The sequence below is a fragment of the Ursus arctos genome, unplaced genomic scaffold (genome assembly GCF_023065955.2).
Source record: "Ursus arctos isolate Adak ecotype North America unplaced genomic scaffold, UrsArc2.0 scaffold_20, whole genome shotgun sequence".
Classification (NCBI taxonomy): domain Eukaryota; kingdom Metazoa; phylum Chordata; class Mammalia; order Carnivora; family Ursidae; genus Ursus; species Ursus arctos.
In genome coordinates, this window is record NW_026622875.1 from 13,291,260 (window position 1) to 13,314,017 (window position 22,758).

The window sequence follows — 22,758 nt, forward strand, 5'->3', positions numbered from 1 at the left end:
TTGTTGTTAACCATTCATGTGTAAGTTCACTAATAACTATTAAGTGTATTAGTACTAATCATATGAAATTTCCATTTTTGTAGGTTTAAAAAAAAAACAGCCAAATATTAGCAATTTTATACTACTCAATCTAATAGAAAAGGAAGAGAGACAGAGTCTCAAAAGAGCCCCAGAAGTCAAGGGGTGAGGAGAAAACCATTAATGGTATTTTACATAATTGTTATATGACAGCAAGATCCAGGACTTCTAATTAACAATTCCAAGTAATGAATCCCCATAGATACAGCCCTCTGCTTTTAAAGCCTTTGCACAGAATCAAAATTGGATGTTTCCAGCAGCCAAATTACACTGAGAAATGCCTTCTATTGTTGGCTCCGTTTTATCAGTTAGGAAGCTAGGGTCCCGGGAGGTTCACTGACTCAAACACGATAACGCAGCTAATAAAGGCCAACGATGGGACTTGAAGCAAAAAGCCATCTGGCTTCACATCCAGTATCCTCTCACCTATCCCATCCCTCTGATCTAATGAGATGAATGTGCCCAATAAAAACTATAACTCATACATAAACACAAGTTGGAGATGCAAGAGTGTACAGGACTGCTCTGCCTCTTCACTTGTTTGCACAACAGTGGCAATAATCACGTTGCATAAAACAGTCAATATTATGGGCACTCAGGTTTTTACAGGGGCAATTGTATATGGTAGAAAAAGCAGGCCCTTCTCAGATAAACAGCTGAATTTGAATCTTCTGCGACCTTGAGCTACATTTCTTAGCTCTTCTGCCTCCATGCTCTCCCCCTGTTCCATAACTCATTACACATCATGATAAAGCTATCACCGCAAAGAGGTGCTAAGATACTAATGGAGACATGTTAGTATCCAACACGTACCAGCTATTCAATAAAAACAGAATTCTCTCCCCCACCCTTGCTAGTAACTTACTATGTCAGAGATGGTACTGGCAAGATTAAAACCTCACAGGAAATTTCTTGAGTTAGTATCTGATACTCACAGGGCCAAATAAGAAATCGCAAATAAGGGAGCATGAATACTTCTCCCAATTCATCTCCTACCATTTCAACAGAAAATTGGGGATTGTGCCAGCACACAAGTAGCAAGTTATCTATCATCATATGTCCACTGAATACCAACTACCATAAGTGACCTACACTGTAAATAGGCCAGTCTTTCCAGGCCAGACCAGTGAGCCTGACAGCTAGAGACCTGGAGAGCAGAAGCCCAGGGCCCTGAGCCTCACAGGAGGTGGTCTTACACAGACAGAGGTGGGAAAAAGACATGACGGTTATTACTTGCATAATCCACATGTTTCGTGGGTGGGTGAATAACCAAACAGACAACCCTACCAAAAAACTCAAGAAAAAAGCGAAATAGAAGATTTCTGGTCTATAGGAGTTATAAAGACAGACTGGGAAGTTTTACATATTTTTAAATTTTAATTACTCTTCATAAAGGTCTGGTGTCCTTTTTTGGTATTTACAGACTGCCCACATGCTGTCCAGTATACCTATAAGTTAAGGCCTGACATCAAAATAAGCAAAGTAACCCCCAAAAATCCTTATTCGAAAATATAGTAAAATATATTTTAGCCAGAAGTTCTCATACTTTTGGCCTCAAGACCCCTTTCCCCATACTCAGAGCCAAATGTTAATATGAATAACAACACATTTTTATGAAAAATACATTTTCAAAAAAAAGTCTTAATTAGAAAGGTGACATTCTACATTTCTGCATCTCTCTTTAACATCTGGACTAAGAGATTTTCATATTCACTTCTGCACTTGATCCGTTTCAAAACGTAGTTTTAATTAAAGCATATTAAAGAAAATCTAGTCTCACAAAGATATGTAGTAGGAAAAGGAAGAAGTATTCTAATAGCCTTCTGGATTTTTTCCTTTGGCACCACACCAAAACCCAAAAAGTGGTGGTTTCTTAAAGGTTGTTTGCAATGGAGAATCTAAATCCTCATCAATGAATATGCTTCTTACATTAAAATCCTTTAGTCTAAGCTAGTCTCTGAATAACCCTTTGGTCTGTGCTAGATTTTGTAACATCACAGAATCACTGGTCATTTGGAGATGTACGCTCGTGCCGAATTCATGCGGAATATGCTCTTCATTATACACAGTCAGAAACTGTACTGACATCGGCACTGATCTCTAAGTACTGGAAAGTGCTGCCATTTGTCTTCCTGGATGAAGGCTCGCTTCACCCATTTTTTGAGAAAATGCCTGCCAAATACCCCAGTCTGAATTACTGTCATTTGTGTATCATCCTTTCCAGTAAAACTGGCGTTCCAGGAAAAAGCATCTAAGTCAGCTCATGGCTCATTCACTCAAGTGTTGTTGCTCTAGACAAGCATCCTATCTGGCAGAAGCTTTAGGAACAAGTCCTGTTCTGTAATGCAAAATATTTAAAAGACACGTATTTAAAGGGTGAGATTTAACCAAGCCGGCAATATACATTCTTCCTTCATCAAGGATACTTAGCAGTATATGCAGTGACTACAGGACAGGTGTGTACATGGCCTTGATTGGAGCTAAAGTCCCAGCAGGTTTGTTTTACATACCACAGCTTTTGCACCATTCATACAAATGTCAGCAGAATACGTTAAAAAAAAAAAAGGCGAATAACATGTTACTACTCTTTTAAAGATGGGCTGATTTTCAATGCCCGCCTGAAAGGGTGTCAAGGACCCCCGTGGCCCTAACAGAACATACTGTGAGAACTATTAGGGTAGACTTTGAGATAGAAAAATTTTCTTTTGATACAAAAAACACTAACTCAAAAAAAAGTAATTTGACTATATTAAAATCAGTAACTTTTGTTTATCAAAATAAATCTTTAAAAGTGAAAAGACAAGTCATAATCTGGGAAATGCGATTCACCATATATACACCGAACAAAGCAGGTATCAACAGTATTTGAAGAATTTTTACGAATCAATGATAGTATAAACAACCCAACAGAAAAATAAGAAAGTATGACTAGACATTTCATAGAAATAACTGATTATAGGATGAGATGCCCACATCATCAGTTATCATGGAAACACAAATCAAGACCACAATATAGTATCATGTCACAAAACTTAAAAAATCTGAGAATATAAAATGTTGAAGAGGATTTGTAACCACAAGATCATTACACATTATTGATAGGCATATACATTGGTACAACCACTCTGGAATATAGTTTGGCACTGTTTCCATTATTTTAATATTCATGCACTCTATAATTATAATTGGCAATTTAACTCCTAGATTTATACCCACAGGAAAATCTTTCACATGTTCATCAAAAGACAATATGGATACACATCTCAGCATAGTTTACATGGACAAAAACCCAGAAACATCCCAAACACAGGAAACTGAGTGAATGAACTAAAACGGTCAGACAATGGTGTGTTATAGTCATCAAGACAAACAAATTATAGCAATACTCAATAAGATGGATGATATGTGGCATGATGTAGTTAAATTGTTAAAAGATCACATATGGCTTTAAAAACAAAATTTCATACACATACATACCACAGATACACACTTTAAGAAAAACATCTAAGATGCTACAGAACACTATAAAACAAGACAGCAGGAGAATGAAGAAAATAGATTCAGGACACATGATGGCCAGAGATGGCATGTGGGAAGGAGGACAGAACATTCAGCTACACGTAGCTTATTACTATCTTGCCTTTTGTTTCGTTTATTGAGTTAAGGAAAATTATTAATGTGATTAAAAATAACAGAATTAAACTTTTTAAAGTCAAACTTGCATCAACTTTGCATAAGAGTATTTCATAAATTAAAGATTACGGTTGATCCAATTTTATGCAAAGATTTTAAGAGATACCTATACATTTTAACCTATAGCACAGAAACTGTAAAACTCTAGAGGTTCTAAACAGACTCATCATTTGACAATTAAGTAAATCAACTCCTGAGTTTCACCAAAATTGTACAAATAGATTCACTCATAAATTCACTAAGTATCTATTGAGCTTCTACTGCATGCCAGACGCTAATTCAGCATGAGCTTTATTCTCATGAAGAGATAAAGTCCTTTAAGGGGGTGATGGAGATAATAAGTTGAAAAATGTCTATTATCTTAAATAATGAAAACAGCTATGAAGAAAATAAAAGCTGGTGAGGGGCTGGAGGGTGCTGGGTAGAAGCTTGGCTGCATCAGATGTCATGAACAGAAAAAGCCTGAGAAAGTGATGTTTCAACGCAGACCAAAATGAAGAAGCCACACGAAGATGCTAGAGACAGACAACCACAGACAGAGGCCAGGGCTCCAAGTACCCCTGTCCCAGCAAGTTCTAGATCTTTATAGACCTGGGCTTCAACATCACTGCGGTGACAGTGTGAAAGCAAATTCACCTGGGTATTTCTGCTAGTCCTCCGCAGGGCTTGACAGAACTCAGGCGGTAATGTTTGCAGACCATTGCTGATAGCCCCCACCAGTTTACAAAGGACCAGAAGCCTTTCGGGATTTATTGGAACAGGAGAAAAAACACGGACCTGGCTCAGAGCTTGGGGGGGGGGGGGCACTGGGTGACAGAGAAGGAAACACTCAAGGGAATAGCTAGGCAGTTAAGCTTTTGCTTTTATTTTCAATTTTTGTTCGACTGGGCCAAAATACCTAAGTAGCACAATAATCTACATTTATAACGAATGTTGGTTTACTTTCCACGGGCACCAAATATCTGCTGTTTTGCCTTCCCCGTGCCCCCACCCCATACACACAAACACACCTGCACTTTTTCCACAAGCTAATCATGTCAGTGACATTCAAGAGATGGAAGAAAGCTTGCCAGCACTCTTGCTGCCCTAGGCTGGACAGACTTACATTATAGGTAAGAGTCACAGCTAGGGAGAGGCATCTGTTCTCCATCAAGAGAGCATCAGTGAGGAGACTGAAAGGGAGGACAAGACAGAGTGACAACTCAACTCAGGCCGTGACTAACTCAGTTGATGGAAAAGCTCTTCCCTGTGGAGGTGAAATAACCTTGCTCCTCAACATCCAGAGCTGTGAGTGACCCACAACTGCAGCAAATGGGGGTGCACAGTGCGAGGGAAGGAGATAAGGCAGCTCGGGTTCCAGAAACACCAGACACTGAGCTCTAAGGGGGCAGAATGGATCCACGACGCCAACAACACTGCCTGATAATAAGCGCCCAAGGAATATATGATAGATAAAAGGCAAAGTTTGCTTTATTGATGATGACTTTAAGCAATGTTCTAAACAAAGATTATTTTGGCTGGAAAGAGAAAGCAAGATGGCAAAGGATAGAATAAGATAAACCAATATAAGGATAGGCAGAGAAGCTCCCTAAGGTGACTAAGAACAAGTAGGCAGGGTAACAGAGAAGCCTAAGAGACTGATAAGCACCTGCTGTGTGTCAGGCACTGAGCTCAGGACTCTTCTCTCAAAACTAACACACACACATACAATACATGCATATATGCACATACATACACATGTGTACATACATATACTCTAATATGTATCAGCCAAAAAATACAATACACAAGCATATATGTACACACACACACACACACACACACACGCTCTCTCTCTCTCTCTCTTTTCTTCTACTGATCTATTCTGAAAATGTGGTGCAGGCAATTATGACCCGTCTGTCCTAAATACTTCAATATGCATCTCTGAAGAATAGGAATATTCCCCAGCTTAACCATACCATTAACACACCTTGAAAGATTATTTCAATAATACTAACATAGAGCCTGTATTCAGATTTACACAACTGTTCCAAAACAGTTCCTATAGCTCTGTCTTCTACTCCCCTAGCCACCAATCACATTCACACATTGTTACTTCTCTTTGGTCTCTTTTGATCTAAAATCGCTCCCTCCCACCCCATCACATTTGTTCACTTTTACTGACTTTTTTTTTTTGGAGTCTAGGCTGGTTGTTTTACAGAATGATCCACATTCTGAATCTGCCCAATTCATCCATGATTAGCTTTTTCACAAGGTATGTTGTGTGCATCTAACTGAGTAATATCTGGAGGCACAAAATGTCAAGTTACCCCATTTGGGTAAGTGTGATCATTCAGTGACTGCCAGATATCCCTGCTCAAAAGGTACCATCTGTTCTTTAGTATTCTAACTGACTGGAGAGTGATACCTGTAGACTGGAAAATCCTGTTCTCCCACAACCTTTCTCCGACTGGCTTTTCGCACCCAGTGAAGACTGCTGTCTCATCAGTTATTACACTGAGGTTGCAAAATGGTGACTTGCTAATTCTATCATTCATTCTACCTTTTCTAGCTGGCACTCTGCAAAGAAGAGCTTTCCTCGTCTGCATCCTCCTTTTTTTTAATACCTATTCTTGGGTTTTTTTTGTTGTTGTTGTTGTTTTTTGGGGGGGGGTTGGGTTTTGGTGTTGTTTTTGTGGGGGGTGTTGCCTTTATTTTAGAGGGAGAGAGAAGGGGTGGGGTCAGAGGGAGAGGGAGAGAGAAACCCAAGCAGACTCCTTGCTCAGTGCAGAGCCCAACGTCGGGCTCAATCTCACGACGCTGAGATCACGACCTGAGCTGAAAACTAAGAGTTGGACACTTAATTGACTGTGCCACCCAGGTGCACCAATCCCTATTCTTAATATCACTTCCTTATTCTTAATATCACTATCAATTCCTGAATCTGGTTTATTTTTCAAAGTAATTTAATCTCTTACTGACATTCCTGACATCCAAATTGTCAAATTTAGAAGTGCCTCCAAGGCAGCTCCCATGTCCTTTTTCTACATTTTCCCATTGGTCTAAGCACTTCCTTGCTTTTTGCCCACATGGTTTATCTCAACTCACCTTGTACTTTCCCTATGCCTTATTAAAATCAGTCATTTCTCCAAGAAGCCCTGGTTCCTCTTAGTGGGCAGTAATACTTAGAAACAAGATGAGCTCACTGATACTGGTGATCAGTATTTCTCCATCTACAGAGCGTTTTTACTTTTGCTATTTAAGCATGGAAAAGGCGGAGCAAGTTTGTAGCTACTGCGCTATATGACTTTTAGACCTACACATTTTTACCCTAATTATTAAGGCCTTGCGCGGGTTTATACCTTGCAGGGAAATCGCTTCTAGGCAGAGAGAGATACTGAAAATATAAGAGGAAAGCAATAATGTATAAAGATTAGAAGGAAGTCCAGAGTAGGCAGCAAAAAAAAAAAAAGCATGGAGTAAAACCAAACCAGTCCAGGTCGAAGCAAGTCATGAGCAAAAAACTGCAATGGGGCACTAGTTACCTGGTTATTATCAGATTTCTCACATACAGACACTGCAGCTGAGGCAACAGTGAGCCCCATCTAACAGCTCCCATGGAGCATGGCAAGACATAAGATGATTTTCTTAAAACGTACTTGACTGACTCATGTCGAAATCCATTCTAAAAGTGAAATAATCACAAAGGGAATAATCTAAAAAGGACACATACGTTCAACAATGGATCCCAACCTGTGGACCTAGGGCTCACAAAAAGATCTTTTATTTCACACATATTCTGAGCACCATCTTTAAGCTGCACAGAACTGCATCTTTCACATTTAAGTTCTACTAATTACGAAATCAGTGTAGTTGCTTCATTATCACATGTTGTGTTTAATAGAATACAAATTCATTTACAGAACTGGTGAATTCAAGTGATGGTCACAATATATTTTATAAAAATCAAAGGTTACTGATTCTTCCAACACGGAGGAAGTACATCAAATGTTTGGTTTTCAAGTGTATGTATGAGAATCAGTTTGGTTTTTTTTTTCAGCATTCCCACTCCCACCTAAAGTCCTAGATATTTATATTCTTTTGCTTGGGCTATGTAAGACTGAATCTTGAACAAACATACAGGTGGCTGATATTTAGCTAAGTAGTTAAAAGTGTGGGTTTCCCAGAAATGAAAATCTATTCCCAACCCCATAGCAAAGGGATATGTATTAGTGCCTTAGCTCCAAGATCTGAAGTTCTGAGTAATGCATGCTTAACTGAGAAATGCAAACATCATCTCAGTGAGGCAAAGAGAGGTCAGAGATTCATTTCCTTTCCTGGCCCAAGGGAATAGAACCACGTATTAAAAAACAATGCTGCAGAACAGGCTGGAAAAAAGTCAGGAATCCAAGTAGCTCAGTCTAATTCCAGACACAGAGAGAAATCAGTTCCCAAAACTGTGAAGACCAGAGTTTCATAGCTTTATGTCACCTTCATCAAGGCTTGTGTGGATTGCTGAGGAAGACCAGGCCACACTTTGGGCTTCACACTTCATACTCCCTATCACTGAGGACCACTTTCTGTGACTAGAACAGACTGACCTGAGGCACCACAGCCTTCTCCCTTTCTCCCCGACACAAGCACTTTGGGGTCAGATACCCAAGGAGGCTCAGAGCACTCAGCCAAGGTCTACTATGCCTCTTGTAGCCCTCATTGCAGTGCAGAACATCAACCTGAAATAAACATGAAGAAGGGAAAGTGGGGGGGGGGGGAGCTGACCCAGGGGAAGTCCTGGGCAGACTGAAAGTCCTAGAGACATTTGATTATTCCATAATCAGCTGAGTCACACCCTGAACCCACAGTGTTCCCTCTGAGTCACACAATGCCAGGCACCAGGTATTGGATTCTTACAGGAAGAGGAACCCTATGAAGCAGCAACAACTACCCCCTCATTTTAGAGATGTAAAAACTGAAACACAGAGGCACTTAGTAACCCGGAGCTATTAATTAAGCCGTACTTCTAACTAAGGTCCACTCTATCCAATACGCATGCTTTTAATCACTATCCCGCACTGTCTGCCTATTATTCTGAAAGCATTAAGGAAAGCCCACTTCATATTCTGAGACCTAAGGATTTGAATTACTTACTACTGATGAGTTATTCGATACATAGTTAAGATTTAACAACGGTAAAAGACCTGACTAAATTCTCTTCATATACAAAAATGATATCAAATACACCTACCATTAAGGGACTATTTCATTGGTTCTCAATTCAGAAGCACTTAGAAATATCTGGACACATTTCTTTGTTGTCATAAATCATGGGGTGCTACTGGCACCTAGTGGATAGAGGCCAGGGATGCAGCTAAAAATCTTAAAAAGCACAAGACAGCTCACCCACAAAGAGTTGGAATTCAAAAAAAAAAAAAAATGTCAACGGTGCCAAGGTTGAAAACCCTAGGCCATGACAAAGAGTGTAGATGCAAAATCCTCGCTGATCCATCCTGACAATCCAGACGCAGTTCTCGCTACAGAGGCTAGCAATAGGTGACCATTCTCATGGCCCCAAAGTTACACCTCACCCTGCTCCGTCAGCTCCCATAATCTGCTAAGACATGAAGACAGACCTCCGAGTTCTTAGATGTGCCAGTCTTGCACTTTGCTACCCGTTCTAAGTATTTTAAGGGAAGTGTTAGAATTAATAGTAAAAACGAGATTTGGGCATTATCAGTTTATTATCCATACTAACCCACTGCCCATTATCACACATAATTGAAGAGCGGCTCTATTCGTAGCGAAATACACAGATTTATGACTCTCGTGAGTTTTCGTCTGTGAATAGGGAGACCGAGGAAGAAGGCCTGGCAGTCAGGATAGAGCTGAGCTCATGTATTGGCGGAAGAAGTTCCCAGGTATCTGCAATTCAGCCTAAGAGCATGAAGACATTTCTAGTGTGAGAAATAATTAGCACAGCTCCTCATCTGAAATATGTAACCACAGCATTCATCCAATTATTAAGTTAAATTGAAGCATTTTTATCAGACTCTAACTGAAGGCGAAGTCAACAGGCCATAGTGACCGGGAATTAGGAGGATCGAGTCAGATCTAATCAAGGCCTCATGTCTACTACAAGAGAAAACTGGCTACAGGGGACAAACTGGAACAAGCAAAGCCCTCCTTGGGCCAGAGACGCCTGGGAATCCTTAGTGGCATCCAAACCACGTGCAGCAGACCTGGGTTTCCCCCGCCAGTATCAGTCTCCACCACTTACTAATTAGTGTCATTGCTTTAATCACCATAATGAATGGTCCGATTCTATTCCTCTCCCAGCACAAGACAGAAGGCTGAGTCAAAATCTAAAGTCACAAACACATTCATTTTTGAACACTTTCAGAAACTGAGAAAGGAAGTGGAGGTTTCTCCATGCTGTGGTACCTGGAGGCTAACTGGAAAAACTGAAGGTATCCACGCCTTGCAGACCTTCAAAACCTAGATTAAAAAACAGGACATACACACTTGCAAACTCACACACACATGTGCACCTGCCCTTAAGGGAAAAAAAAAAAAAAAAAAAACCAAAAAACACACTGCCTAAGTGACGCCTAAAGACAAGACTCCAGAAACCCACAACTAACATCATACTCAATGAAGAGAAATGGAAAGCTCTTCCTCTAAGATCAGGAACAAGATAAGGATGCCTGCTGTCACCACTTTATTCAACATAGAATTGGAATTGTTAGAGCAATCAGACAAGAAATAAAAGACATCCAAATTGATAAAGAAGTAAAACTGTCACCAATAGCAGATGACATGATGCTAAAGAAAACCCTAAAGATTCCACCAAAAAAAAATTAAAATAAATGAATTCAGTAAAGCTTCAGAGTACAAAATATACAGAAATCTGTTGTATTTCTATAAACTAATAACAAAGTAGCAGAATGAGAAATTAAGAAAACAATTCCATTTACAATTGCACCAAAAAGAATAAATTAGGGGCGCCTGGGTGGCTCAGTCCTTAAGCGTCTGCCTTCGACTCAGGGCGTGATCCCAGCATTCTGGGATTGAGCCCCACATCAGGCTCCTCCACTGGGAGACTGCTTCTTCCTCTCTCACTCCCCCTGCTGTGTTCCCTCTCTCGCTGGCTGTCTGTCAAATAAATAAATAAAATCTTAAAAAAAAAAAAAAATAGAATAAATTACCTAGGAATAAACTTAACCAAGGAAGTTAAAGACCTGTACTCTGAAAACTATAAAACACTGATGAAAGAAATCAAAGATGACACAAACAAATGGAAGGCTATATCACGCTCAAAGAATGGAAGAATATTGTTAACTGTCCATATTACCCAAAGCAATCTACAATTCAATGCAATCCCTATCAAAATACAAATAGCATTTTTCACAGAAGTAAAACAAACAATGCTAAAATGTGTGTGGAACCTCCAAAGATTCTGTAGAGCCAAAGCAATGCTGAGAACGATGAACAAAGCTGGAGCTAACACAATCCCAAATTTCAAGATAAACTACAAAGCTAGAATAATCAAAATGGTATGGTCCTGGCACAAAAAGAGACACATCAATGGAACAGAACAGAGAGCCCCTCCCACCAAAAAAAACCCCACACTTCCATGGTCAATTAATCTATGACAAAGGAGGCAAGACTATACAGTGGGTAAAAGACAAGCTCTTCAACAGATGGTGCTGAGAAAACTGGACAGCTACATGCAGAAAAATGAAACTAGACCACTTTCTTACACCATACACAAAAATAAACTCAAACACCTAAATGTGAAACTGAAATCATTAAATTCCTAAAAGAAAACAAAGGCCATAATCTCTTGGACATCAGGCTTAGCAACATTTTTCTAGATATATCCCCTCAGTCAAGGGAAACAAAAGTGACAATAAATTACTGGGACTACTCCAAAATAAAAAGTTTTTGTGCAGCAAAAGAAATCATCAGAAAAATGAAAAGACAACCTACTGAATGGGAGAAGATATTTGCAAATGAGATCTCTGAAAAGGGGTTAGTATCCAACATTATATAAAATTTACATAATTCAACACCAAAACAAAATAATGTGATTAAAAAAAGGGCAGAGGATTGAATAGACATTTCTCCAAAGAAGACATCCAGATGGCCAACAGACACATGAAAAAGACTCAACATCACTCAGCATCAGGGAAATGCAAATCAAAAGCACAATGAGATGGCTGTCGGAATGGCCACTGTAAGAATCTGGAGCCCAGCAGAAAGTGGGTTTCTGAGGAGGGGAAGGAGGAGTCAGTTACAGAGGAAAAAACATAACTTTTAAGAAATAAACTAGCATGTTTATAATGACTCCCCACCTCCCCCCAACACACCTAAGACCTAGAAGCAGAGGACACTGTCTACCCATACCAAGGAGTCACAGTGTTGGGGAGAGAAGCAGGACAAGGGTCAAGGTGGAAGACATTCTAAAATAGCCAAACAGGGAAAAAGAAAGGACAGAAGTCTGTTGACAGACTTAGCATACTACTGAATAGAAAATGTTTTTTTAAATACAAAATATCTTATGAAATACTTAATAACATAAAAATTACAAAATATGACTACAAAACTGAATAAGCAGCTATACATTAATCCCCTTTCTATTCAACTCATTCTAACATCTTTGGAGACCATCAAGGATATGACATATTGCCACCAAAAAGGGGTGGGGGAGGAGTCACACATTAGGGCAGAGGAGAGAAAGCCACAATAAGAAAATGGCTTTAATGAGTTTAGAAATGTACACAATGATTACACACATCTTTTTTTTTTTTTTCCAGAGAGAGAGAGAGACAGAGAGAGCATGCATGTGAGCAAGGTGGGGGGGGGGGGGTTTGCAGAGGAAAAGGGAGAGAGAGAACCTTAAGGAGGCTCCTCGCTTAGTTCCAAGCCCAACGCAGGGTTCAATCGATCATGACCGAAGCTCAAATCAGGAGTTGGACGCTTAACCAACTGAGCCACCCAGGCGCCCCTGATTATACACATCTAAACTATTTATATTGACATAAGAATCATCTAGAAAACAAATATTTACGTCATAGGAAAATATCTGAGGCACCTTGGTTTTTAAGCTTTTGATGTTTAGACAGTAAGGAGGGAGGAGGAAATATCAGATTGTTACTTTGTAAGAACTGAACAAAGCACAGAAAGATGATGCTCATCATAGGTAAGTGGGTGTTGATAAGAGTAATTTGAAAGCAATTCATTCTCCACATACACTTTTTTCTAATTATAAGATATTTTAAATATACAAAAATAAAAGTACACAAACCAATGCTGGTAACAGCAGTGTACCCAACTGCCCAGTGTTGACGATAACATTTATGCATGGCTGTTTCAGAATTTAAGACATGAAATACCAGAGATACAGCTAAAGCCCAACTACCCTAAGCCATCGCTTGCTCTTCCCTCCCTCCCCAGGAATGAGCCTTGTCCTGCAGTTACGACCAGGACGTACGTGTTCAGTAACGTTGTGACTCACCTACAGCATGACTCCACAGAGCTTAATCTCTTTGTTTTGTTTCTAAAGAGAACTTCATGACCTTTTGCAGGAATATTCTACGTAAATATAAGGTGTTCCTTACCACTTGTTCTCAAGTAGATTTCTACACGGTGATGAAATCTGTAACGGATAAACTCTAAGAAAGATCTTTGACATCAGGGTTATCTAAAAGCAACTTATTTCCTATCTAGAGTCCCAATTATAGCAAAGAAAACCGAATTTTTAACCCTTCTCACCAAATATTAAATGTCTATGTTCAGGGCTTGAAAAAAAAAATTGCTATTCCAAGAGGGATCACTGGGCTAGCAGCACCAGCATCACACCGCACTCCAGACCTATGGAGTCGGAGTCTTGCCGTCAGCATGATCTCCAGATGACACGCCTGCACATTAACGTCTGAGAAGTACTGGTTTAAAGAATTCAGAAAGGTGACAATATAGACCAAGGCAGAACCAAATCTACCCACCATTCTGCCAAACTTATCCTCTTCCTGTCAGACAATATGGCTTTCCCGAGTTCTGTGTGCAAAGTCCACGCATCAGTCTCATTAGTCTGGTGGCTCTCAACCCTCTCAGAGGACACTTGGCAATGTCTGGAAGCATTTTTGTCACAACCCGGGGGGACAGGTGCTACTGGCATCTAGTAGATAGAAACCAGGGACGCTGCTAAACCCCCCACAATGCAGAAGGCAGTCCTGCATAACAAATAATTACCTGGCCCGAAGAGCAATAGTGCAAAGGCTGGAAAAGAAAAATCTAAAACAAAAACACTTTCTTGATTTTCTGACTAAAATAATCAATTACTTCAGTAATTTAATGAACTGATTTGAGCATCCATATCCAATGGGGGGGAAAAATAAACCAGTAAAAATAAAACACTTCATATCCAACACTCTGAAGAGTGTAAAGTACCCTCAAGAGGCACCTGGATGGGCGTCTGGGTGGCTCAGTCGGTTAAGCATCTGCCTTCAGCTCAGGTCATGATCCCAGGGTCCTAGGATTGAGCCCTGCATGGTCACATGGTAGAGCCCAGAGCCCAGGATCAATGCTCAGCAGGGAGCCTGTTTTTCCCTCTCCCTCTGCCCTTCCCCCCAGCTCCTGCTCTCACTGGATCAAATAAAATCTTTAAAAAAAAAAAAAAAAAAAGAGTTCATACCAAATCAATAATCATTAATACTGACACCCAAGACCAATACAGTAAAACAACAAAGGTACATGCTGTAATATTTCATAATGACACAAGCTAAATTTTCAAAGTGCATTGCTACCATATATACTTGTCTAATAAAAACATTCTGGTATTCACTTAATTCTTCGTTTTTCTCCTACCATACAGGATCATTAGTGAAGAAACACTATGGCCACTTCAAGGTGACAAGCACACACTGGACTAAATTGCTTCATTGAAAGGAAACCTACCAAAAAAAATATTTAAGGTAACTGAAAACTCTCTAGTATTATCAAGAGCTTTGTTAATTTCACATTTATGAATGAATAATTCCTCTTCTCCAGAGAGTAGAATTATGACAATCAGAATGGTGGAAGAAGATTGTCTACATGTAAGAGAGATAGAGGTCAGTGTGTATAGTTACACAAAAGGTGAGTAATGAGCCTCAGGCTGACCAAGCATGTTTTTACTAAGGTGAATGCTTTCAGAGTGACATTGCTTTGTATGGCCTGTATCAACTAAATTCTGCCTAAAGAGAGCACCCAGACGTTGTATGTAATTCTCTACACTCTGAAAACACTTAAAGTGCCACAACCGTCAGACTTTAGATCGCGCTAAGGAACAAGGGCACTCACTTTAAATTAGAATGAACCTGTGGCATTAAGCCCAGTAACAGCTGTGCAGAAAGACTGAGAGAAAGCAATTCATGTGCTCCTATTAGACTTTAATAGCTATCTTTCGATCTCATGAATTCCATTCTGCCATGTTCCTTAATTATGTTACCAAAAGACCCAAGTGATAGAATAAAATATTTCATTCCATTTCACTGTCCTTTACCTGGATTTGTGGGCCAAGGAAGAGCCCTACCTATGAGAAGCTGAAGACATACTCTTAAGTGTCCCTTTTTAAAAAGTTCTGCCACACACAGAAATCTTTCTCCAGTGCAGTCTCAAGAATTTAGGCAGCACTGTTTACTTTCCTGAAGCTTTCACTACAGAAATTCCAGATAAACTCAAAAGTAACTACATGGGCAGGACTGGCTACACGTCCACAAACTGGCTCACCAGAGCGCCCACTTTTTGGTTGATCGTCATCCAAAGATCCTTTCCCCCTCGTTTTCCTTCCTTTGCCTCTCTCATCTTTAACAGGCTGGGAAAAGCCATTTAGAAAGGGCAAACCAACCAAGAGCCTAGGACAGAAAAGGAAAAGTAGTTGGATCACACCAAGACATTCTTTGTTTTCTTTCTGATTCACTTGGTTCTTATTTTTGCATCATTATATAAAACCAGCATCAATATGTGACTATGTCCTCCATTTATGAAATGATTTGAAGTTTCGGTTAGGACCCTTCATCAGGACATTAAATCATCTCTACACTAAAGATAAGGAGAGGAGACTGGGCAGATGTTACAAGCTCAAAGTGATACAAACAGGTCTCTGTTATGATCTTGTCCTGTTTTTCTTTTCATCCAACACATATTCTTACCTTTTGGTCTCAATATATAACTGTCCTCATGTCCCATAGCACGCTCAAGATAGCTCCATTTTCACACCACTCAATTATCACTGTATAAAAGGCTGCCACGCTTAGTTCATTCCTCAAGTAGAGTGTCCCTCTAATTTGTCTATACCGTGTCTAACCAAATAACAACACAAACAACAGTGATACCTGATACCCTGCTCTTTTCCCAACCAGCATGTATCAGACCTTTCTATCCTAAAACAGAGACTCTTACCTGTGATTGCTTCAAAACACGCCAAAATAGCAAGAAGGTGTTTGAGGGGAAAGACCCAAGCAAGCCTTGAGTATTCACTCCATTTCAGAAGGCTCTTCTGCTCTAGAAGTTTACCTGGATCATCACCCCCCTCCATCAACCTCAAAGTGGGGGGGGGGGGCAAGGAGGCAATAATGCACATCACAAGGGCATTAATGCTCAGATTCTCAATACTTTCAGGATTCTGAGAACACAGTCCTGGACCCATGACATTAGGCTATCAGGAGAGAAGACAAATTATTTAGTAGACACACTCTTTGCCATAGTGGACATTAAAAATGGAAAATGTAGCCCCTTCGCTTAACTATCTAAAATTTGAAACAGGTTACAGACCTACAGTGAAGCAAATGACTACGAAATATGATCAGAGCCAAGTGTGCAAGGAGTAAGACTTCCTTCCAAAAGAAGTGCAAGGAATGGCAAAATCAAATGGCTAGAAGTATTTACAGTTTTGCCATGTGGTATGCGTGAAGAAGAGTACACAGAAGCAGGGTATTCTTGTACAGGAAGCAGCACACCAAGTTTGCACATATGATTGTTTTATTTGGAAAGTGAATGAATTTCATATTCCACATTTCCAAACTTACCTTTCTCACACTTTCGCCGTTTTACTAACATAGTCATTCACTCACTGTGTATAAAACACCGTGGCTGGCATCAGGAATACAAAGATGAACAAGATACATTCTCTGATCTCAAAGGAACCATTATCCTCCACAATCATTCTTTCCCATGATCCCTGACTACCTGTAAATTTCTTAAGAGCAAGGATTCAAGTCTTAAATTCCCAGATGGCATGTCCTTTTATTTCACAAATATTTTAACTATCTAATGTCCTAAACATAATGCTAGGAACACAATGGTAAAAAATGACATGATGTCTCTATGAAGGGGCTTACCACAGAAGAAGAAAAAAAAACCCAACAACAACAAATGGACAGACAGATGAGTATTGAGACAGGAGACAGGCACAGAACCAGGAGCACACATATAAAAGGACCTCACACCCAACCCACTCCAACTAAAGGGCAGGAGGGTCAAGTTTTCTAAATGATGTGACATCCAACCTAAGCCTCAAGGATGAAGAGAAGTTAATGAACCAAGAAGGTAGCAAAAAGGTTTTCCACACAAATGAAAGTTTGTGCAAAGGTCCAAGGTGAGAGAAATCATGGAACCCACAAAGGGGCAGATGGGTTCAGGAACTCATTGCTGAGGATGGAGGAAACAGGGATCAGACCAAGAAGGGACTTTGGCAGGTTAGCATTAAAGAGTTAGGACTTACTCCTGAGGCCAAGGAATGACCACTGAAGGGTTTCAAGCAGGTTGTTGATATTACATAAAAGACAGACAGTGAACATTTGCTTTGATGTATCAAATAATCTTTCAAAGAAGTTCTAATCTTCCCTGTGCTCTAAATCAGTATGTCTGACATCAGAGAAGAATATACAGAATTCCCTAACAAAAGAAGGTTTTGGGTAATACTTAGGACAGCGTTAGCCAATAAAAATATGATGCAAACTACGTATGTGGTTTTAAATTTTCTAGTAGCCATATTCTTAAAAAAGTAAAATTTCATGAAAATAAGAATATATTTTATTTAATGGAATATTTCTAAAATATTTCAATAACTAATCAATATTAAAAATACTGAGATATGGGCACCTGGGTGGCTCAGTTAGTTAAGCATCTGCCTTTGGCTTGGGTCATGATCCCAGGGTCCTGGGATGGAGCTCCACATCCACTGGGCTTTCTGCTGAGCGGGGAGTCTGCTTCTCCCTCTCCCTCTGCCTTCTTCTCCCTCTCCCTCTCCCTCTATCTGCTGCTCCCCCTGCTTGTGCTCTCTGTCAAATGAATGAATAAAATCTTTTAAAAAATAAAATATAATGGGGCGCCTGGGTGGCACAGCGGTTAAGCGTCTGCCTTCGGCTCAGGGCGTGATCCCGGCAATCTGGGATCGAGCCCCACATCAGGCTCTTCTGCTATGAGCCTGCTTCTTCCTCTCCCACTCCCCCTGCTTGTGTTCCCTCTCTCGCTGGCTGTCTCTATCTCTGTCAAATAAATAAAATCTTAAAAAAAATAAAATAAAATAAAATAAAATAAAATAAAATAAATAAATAAATAAATAAATAAAATATAATAAAGTAAAAATACTGAGATATTTTACACTCCCTTTTGGGGGGGGGTACTAAGTCTGCGAGGTTACATTTACATCTCAATCTGGACTGGCCACATTATGTGCTCTATAGCCACAAATGGTTAGTGGCTACCATATTAGAGCAGATCTAGAATGTACTTCGCAATTTTCTGGAATTCTTAAAGTACATTTATCATGTACATTCATTTTCTGATTTCTACTTTATAAAAATAACACAAATCAGTCTTTCAATGGAAAAAAAAACACAATGGAAAAAATAACACAGAAAAACCCCATTTTGGAAGATATTCATAATCCCATACTCACAATACCAGCTACATTTGGAAGTATATGTTTATAAGACACTATCCTATGTCCAAAATATATGTAAGATAGGCTTTTAAAAAAAGTCTGTCAATAGCTCTTAAACTTAATACATTAAACAAAGTTCTGAATAAAATGAAAGAGATCCTCTGTTTTTACAGTTTTGTCACTTTTTGAGATGATATTTAAATGAGTACTTTCGGGGCACCTGGGTGGCTCAATCGGTTAGTGTCTGCCTTTGGCTCAGGTCACGATCTCAAGGCCCTGGATCGAGCTCCACGTTGGGCTCCCTGCTCACTGGGGAGTCTGCTTCTCCCTCTCCCTCTGCTCCTCCCCTTCTGCTTGTGCTCTCTCTCAAGTAAGTAAATCAAATAGTTTAAAAATAATAAATAAATAAATGAGTACTTTCTAGAACTTGGGAATTTTAAAAGGAACTCTTACCATTTTTGGCAAACGTTGATCCCCTTACCTACAGTTCTCAGACTGTCCTGTTTCTCCCGTTTTTCTTTCCTGTCATCTGTCTACTCTATTCTTCCCTTTTCAAAAGGAAGGAAGACAGCAAGGGAGGGAGGACGGGAGGCAGAGAGGAGGGGGTCTCTAACTAATATGGAGCTAACACTCAATTTCAAGAACATGACAGGTTGGAATATACCCACTGGCCTTTGTTTTACTCTTCAACAAATTATTCATTAGACACCTAAGTGCCCTTTGAGTGAAACCTTGACGTTGCTTCCCAGGCCTCACCGCCAGAAGTTACAAAATGATCAATTCCACCACCGCACAGCCTCCAGAGGAGTCCTGCTCCCGGAACATCCTCATCACTCAGCAGATCATCCCTGTGCTGTACTTCGTGGTCTTCGTCGCGGGAACCCTGCTCAACGGCGTCTCTGGATGGATATTCTTCTACGTGGCCAGCTCCAAGAGTTTCATCATCTACCTTAAGAACATTGTCGTTGCCGACTTTCTGATGAGCCTGACCTTCCCCTTCAAGATTCTGGCGGATTCGGGGCTCGGGCCGCGGCAGATCAACGTGTTCGTGTGCCGGGTGTCGGCTGTGCTCTTCTACGTCAACATGTACGTCAGCATCGTGTTCTTCGGGCTCATCAGTTTTGACAGGTACTATAAAATTGTCAAGCCTCTTTCCACGTCTTTCATCCATTCAGCGAATCACAGCAAACTCCTGTCAGTGATGGTCTGGATGCTCATGCTCCTCCTGGCCGTCCCCAACATCATCCTGACCAACCAGAATGCCACAGACGGGAAGGGGACGCATATAAAATGTGTGCAACTGAAAAATGAACTGGGACTCAAGTGGCACAAAGCATCCAACTACATCTTTGTGGGCATCTTCTGGACTGTGTTTTTTCTGTTGGTCATCTTCTACACTGCGATCACAAGGAAAATCTTCAAGTCCCACCTGAAGTCCAGAAGGAATTCCATCTCAGTCAAGAAGAAATCTAGCCGCAACATATTCAGCATCGTGTTTGTGTTTTTTGTCTGTTTTGTCCCTTACCACATTGCCAGAATCCCCTACACGAAGAGCCAAACAGAAGCTCATTACAGCTGCCAGTCAAAAGAAATTCTGCTCTATGTAAAAGAATTCACTCTGCTACTGTCGGCTGCAAACGTATGCCTAGATCCTATTATTTATTTCTTTCTATGCCAGCCATTTAGAGAAATCTTATGTAAGAAACTGCACATCCCATTAAAAGCTCAGCATGACTCAGAAACTTCCAAAACCAAAAGAGGAAATGCAACGCATGAAAGCACAGACACTCTGTGAATTCCCACTTCCTTTCAAACAAAATCTGTGTACACTACACTGCAATCTTCAGTTACATAAGACTAAATAAGAAACATGTCCATGCTAATAAGTATCATCTCTAGGCATTACAATCCAATTTAGTATAATAAAAACAAACTATATGTTGCCCTGCTTTTTTATAACATCAGAGAAACAAGTAATACATGCATTACTCCATTTTATTCCATCAAAACAGAAGATTTAAATCACTAGCCTGGTCAGTTAATGAAGAAATTTAAATAGCATAAGGAAAATAGGAAGCAATAAAGGTAATTCACTGGGGCGTCTTCCGTCTCTAAATACAAGGATTAAGTTATGTGATTTTTTTTTCAACAGGGTCACTAAAGATCAACTTAAAAGCAAGCACAATTTAATAAAGAATTAGAGACCTGTTTGTAGTGAAAAAGTCAAGTGTTTTCTGATTTGAAGATAAGCAGACACCAAGAAAATTACTTAAATCCCCTACTGATTTATCTCATGGCATTTCAAAGGAAAGTTGATAGAAATTTTCTTCACAGAGAAAATACAGTATTTCTTTTCTGATAGCATTGTGAGGATAAAATAAGATACATTTTAAATATGTTTTATATGAAGACTTATTAAGCCCCTAAATGAGCCTACAGCTCTGGTGTTAAAATATTTTTAAGTGGACTCTATTGAAGGAAGCTGGATATTGGTAAGTGTTGCTGGCAACTTCCCCTGTTCAATGGTATTAGGGAAAAAATATGTGACTGGGACAAAGACACACACACATACACAGCATGTACATACACACATCTAGGGGCAGGGGAAGCAGTTTCCCTAGAAAACAACTGGACTTTGAAAAAAAGAAAATCTAAGATTTACAATTATGAGTAAATAATTACACATAAAATGAAAATTTACATATCACATTTTCTGAAAAAGCAGTTGAATTTAAAATGTGCAGATTAGGATATGCTTGCTGGCTTGTGAGCTATCAAAACTAAATTATTTCTCTGCTATTAACTGGCTAGAAGATAACCAGGTCATCTTCTAAGTGTTCTTCTCGAACATTTTTGTAAGTCATGTGTATACACTTTTTTCCCTTACTGTATATATACAAATAAAGAAATTATTTTCAATAGTGTTCGGTTTTTCTTTCTTAAAAATCAAGGTAGGAAAAAATAATGCCAAATTTCTTCACAGTCATGACGTGGGTGGTTTCTTTAATATGCTAATTATGCATAAAGGAAGGAAGACAGTTGCCTAGAGTACTCAAAATTTTTATTTGCCACAGACTTTCCAAAATAAGTATTTCACATGCTCTGGCGCCTCATCAGATTTTAGGAAAAACTCAGAAAATACACCTTAAATTGAAGAAGAGCTGGAAAGGTATTCACTCTTTGTGTCCAACTTCCACATTCATAAAAACTCCCTGCTCCCATCTCTGGGTCAAGTGTCCTCTCAAAAAGAAACAAACCACCAACCTATGACAAACATGCTTGGCAAAACTAAACTTGCCATATATGTTTGGCTAAATACATTTGCAAAAGAAATTGGCTGTGCTTATTCTTCACAATTCTCCCTCGCCAGAATAAATGACTAAATACTGGTGTTTTACATGCACCCCGCCCCCACTGGGCCACAGGGAAAAAATGAAAAGAAAAAAGAAAATGAGAAGCACCAAATAATGTCTTTGTAACCACTGCACTAAAGCACATGGGTAATGTGGAAATCAAGATTTTCCAGGAAACCACATGCAAGCCAGGTAGGAATACTGGGAAGCAACAGCTAATGAGCGCTTACTGCTTAACAGGTCCAGAACTACAACAAAAAAACATAGTAGAGCAATGGATCAATCCCGAAACTTCCCTGAGATGACCAGTGCTACTTTTTTAAATTATGTCATAGAATAATTTCTGTAGCTAGTTTACTGTAACATATATGCACCTCTGAGAAGGTAAAATAACAAACATATTGTAGAAGCAGTGCGATGCAACAGCTTGAGTATTTTAAAAAGTGACACATGGGAAAGGAAAGCCACATGTTGTTAAAGTGGTTTTTCTGTGGGGATGTCCTGTCATGAAAAGATGATTTGCATGCCACTGGTGTCTTGCAGAGAATTGGTGAGCACAAGGTAGTAGCAGCGTTTTACCGTTGAAGACCACACCACACCAGTTCTCTCCCAACCCCACCTCACACAAACCTCACGGTGCGGTTTACCCAAAAGGAAATCTCATATCACTCTGGGGGGATGGTCTGATGTCACAGTTATTTTCTGTATTAATAAAGATACTTTTTCTTCTTC

General features: G+C 39.7%; 2 protein-coding genes across 3 annotated transcripts in view; one reads left to right on the forward strand and one right to left on the reverse strand.

Moving 5' to 3' along the window:
* Positions 1-21,592, forward strand: part of P2RY14 (purinergic receptor P2Y14) — a 52,456-nt gene extending 30,864 nt beyond the window's left edge. For both annotated transcript variants that reach the window (XM_026497285.4, XM_026497286.4), the window contains exons 2-3: positions 14,621-14,720; positions 19,423-21,592. In XM_026497285.4, the coding sequence (XP_026353070.1) occupies positions 19,446-20,468 (1,023 nt within the window). In that variant the 5' untranslated portion in view covers positions 14,621-14,720; positions 19,423-19,445 and the 3' untranslated portion in view covers positions 20,469-21,592. The remainder of the gene's footprint in view (positions 1-14,620; positions 14,721-19,422) is intronic.
* Positions 1-22,758, reverse strand: part of MED12L (mediator complex subunit 12L) — a 314,505-nt gene that overhangs the window by 175,466 nt on the left and 116,281 nt on the right. The window lies entirely within an intron of this gene.